Consider the following 3,590-nt stretch of genomic DNA (forward strand, 5'->3'; position numbering starts at 1 on the left):
TTAACGATACGGTTTGGAACATTAAGTACATGGTTTGGAAATGGTCTTTTTGCGGGAAAATTACACACTCCAACTGTTCATTTTATGAGTTCATAAAAGATCCGTTTCTTTTTTTCTCATAAGTTTATTTGATCGTAATTTTCTCTTTTTTGTGCGGATTTTTCTTGTGCAATCAGGTTGGAGAACCCTTAGTTCTCCCTTTCAATATATCTTTTAAAAAAAATCTGGATGATGCATGTTAAAAGATAGACTTGATACTCTAATTAAAAAAATACACTCAACCTCAACTTCATCTCTTATATCCCAGATGCATTCTACTTAAAATTTAAAATTTATCCTTATCCTTTTTCACAAGTTATCCAAATGTTTTCCAGGTTTTTTATATAATTCTTGAATTACCTCATTTATGCTTGTTACAGCAGGCTTACTCAACAAAAATGGCACTTTAGACATAATAACCCATCTTCCATCACTCTTTAAATACTCATCTTCCATCCCATCTGACTCCTCATGATCATGCAAAGTAGGATCGTTTGACTCATTATCATACAAAGTAGCTATTATGTTATGACGTATTTTCCTACTTTATTGTCGAGATTGAAAAGTTTTCTAGCGTTTCCCCGTACACCATCACTGAAGTGTACCCCTAAACACCACCGCACCACATATTTTACTTGACACTCATTTGTTGAAATATCGTGTCGCCGCTGAAAGTATTTCTTGTCTTGCCGTCAAAAGTGTGAAAACCTGATAATCATACAAACATGTATATAACTAAAGAATCCCCAAATTGGAAAATAGAGAGCATCCACATGAATATGAAAGCATGGTTGATAATTTTGATTTATGAAATTGACTTAAAAAAATACCACAAATTAATGTGAGTTGACATGATCATTGTTTTATTATTTGGAGACATTACAACACACAACTTAGTATAAGTTATAAATAAATGATGATGATGATGAGTAAATAATGAAACCCTTAGTATGGTGATTCACTAGCATAGGTGGCAGGAGGTGTATAAATGCAAGCAACCAGTGTGCCTCCATTATCACATCCCACTTTAGCACATCCAACATTTTTTGAAGCAGACCAAACCACCTGGATATAATGACGACATTCTCGGTAACATGTGTTTCCATAGTGATCATAATATGGTTTTTCATCCACCCACAATTTCACCGCTTCTACGCCACTTATGTCCTTCGTGCTCACCGCGATATTTTTTCCGAAAGGGAATATATCACCCTTACCAACGGACACGTCCACCTTACAATCTTTGTGTTGATTAACATATTCCTGGGCAGCTTCAGCGGTAGTGGCATTCCAAAGAATATTTGGAATACTGAAACCGTCAAGTGCTACTACTGATCTTGCTGCGTTGTGGGCGTTCACGTAGTCGTCTGCGGAGTCTTGGCCATGTGCAACCTCACTACTACCAATAATAAGTACTAAACCTAAGATACACAATACATAAAATGAACCCATTTTAATTGTCAATATAAAAATTCTAAGTGTTTGGTGAAAATTGTTGATGCTCTAGTCATGTTTTTATATTGATTTTTTTTGTAACATAAACTTCTTTATTTACATCAATAAAATAATATATAGAAAATTATGACTATTAAGATTATATGTATAAGTATACTCAAAATAAATGTTATATATATATATATATATATATATATATATATATATATATATTTTATACTATATGTAAATTCATAAATTGTCTTTAAATTAAATTAATGTTTGAATTTTCAAAACAAATTAAATGTTTTACCATGTATTCATTAATTGTAATTTTTTAAATAGTTGTAGATTTTACCAAAAACATGTAATGAATTATTTTTAACCAGATAAATATATGAAATGATGTATAGTCAATGTCTCCTTTGTTAATGGATAATAACTAGACAAATAAACTCGTGTCAAAACTATAATTTTAATAATATTAAGGTTTCTTTTGGTGCATAATAGTAACATATCTTATCTCCCTGTTGAAATTCTTTTCCTAACTAAAAGATGACTTGGAAACTAGTAGGACAAGATTTGACCAGGATTTTGAGTTCATCTTTAAAAATGTATTTTAAATTATAAAATAGTTTTGATATAAACAATAAAAATTAGATAATGAATTAAATAAATAGTTTCTTATAATTACTATATTCTATTTAAAATTATTATTTTTAAAATAAAAAAAGCTTATCAACTATTGAAAATAAAATATAAGTTTTTTTTTGTAATGGTAGTTGTTCTTTATACAATTTCCAATCAAGAAAAAAAAATCTGAAACAATTAATCTTTTCCAAATAAAAAATGCTTTTCAACGTCATAAATATTAACTTACAAAAAGTAATAACCAAAAATATTAAAAACCAAAAAAATGGTTCCAAAATTGTTCTGTGATTAAATTGTATCTTTTGTGACCGAATTTCATATGTTTGTCATCTTAATCTACATCATCTTCATAACCTATAAATTCATACTTTAATTTTTAGGTTATTTTAAAAAAAAAAAACTCTAACTACTAGGTAGGTCATTTTTTTATTTGGCGTATCAAAATAAAATAGATGTTGATTGCAACCAAACCAAAATCATACACAAAAAATAGTTTAAACTAAAAATATTGAAAAAATACAATTTGAAAAAATTTATAATTTATTTTGCCTTAATAACATTATTTTTTAAATAAGCAATTGGATATAAGAAAGCGCACTAGGGGTGCAACCCTTACATCGATAACGTACTTGAAAGATTAATTACAAAGTAATGACAATTTATACCAATCATAAAAAAATATCCTACTTGGAAGATCCTTGTTGCTTGTTCATCTCCATGAGAAAAACATGATATTTGATATCACCTCATCAAAGCTAAAATTACCTTCATCAAAAATCATAGTGTTTCTCATATTCCAAATGCACCAAATCAAAGCTATCCATATTTTATTTAGATTAGCTTTAATGTTTTTGTTTTTCACCTTCTCTTGAATGCTCCCAAAGCTCTTGAACTCCTCAAGAGAAAAATTCAAATCATTCCCCAACCATATATAAATTCTACTCCACACCTCCTTTGTGACATGGCAATGGAAGAAAGAGTAGTCACACCTCTTTTGACGAGTTGACCTTTTAAAGGAAGCCTATTGAGGAGGAATCTCCACGCAAAAATCTTGATCTTTGCCGGTAAGTTTGTCTTCCAAATGACGTCCAAACTCTTGATGATAGGATTTGGCCAAGCTATCTCCTTTGCATTAGATACCAAGTGTGACACACTAGACACCGTGAAGGCTCCGTTTGTATTTAAGTTCCAATGGAAACCGTCTATTGTCGTCGAATCCGGGACCATCCCTTGACGCATCCTTTTCAACTCCCTAAGCTTTTCGGTTATTGCCGTGGTCAAATTGGATGAAATGATGAAAGAGGCACTCCGAGCCGGAGGGTTCAACACTTCCTCCCCAAAAGTTTTTGTTGAATTAATAGCAGGTTATGAATATTTAGTTATGAAAATATTAAGGTTAGGAGTTTTTATTTTAATCAAGATATATTAATAAAAGAATAACATTTTAGAACAAGATTACAAAAGGG

The 3,590-nt window shown here is 30.4% G+C and overlaps 1 protein-coding gene across 1 annotated transcript; it reads right to left on the reverse strand.

Annotated features, from left to right (window-relative positions):
- Positions 1-984: 984 nt before the first annotated feature.
- On the reverse strand, positions 985-1,491 carry LOC131597838 (pathogenesis-related protein 1-like). The gene has a single exon (XM_058870505.1). The coding sequence runs from the start codon at positions 1,489-1,491 to the stop codon at positions 985-987; it is 507 nt and encodes a 168-aa protein (XP_058726488.1).
- Positions 1,492-3,590: the final 2,099 nt, after the last annotated feature.

The sequence above is a fragment of the Vicia villosa genome, linkage group LG1 (assembly GCF_029867415.1).
Source record: "Vicia villosa cultivar HV-30 ecotype Madison, WI linkage group LG1, Vvil1.0, whole genome shotgun sequence".
Classification (NCBI taxonomy): domain Eukaryota; kingdom Viridiplantae; phylum Streptophyta; class Magnoliopsida; order Fabales; family Fabaceae; genus Vicia; species Vicia villosa.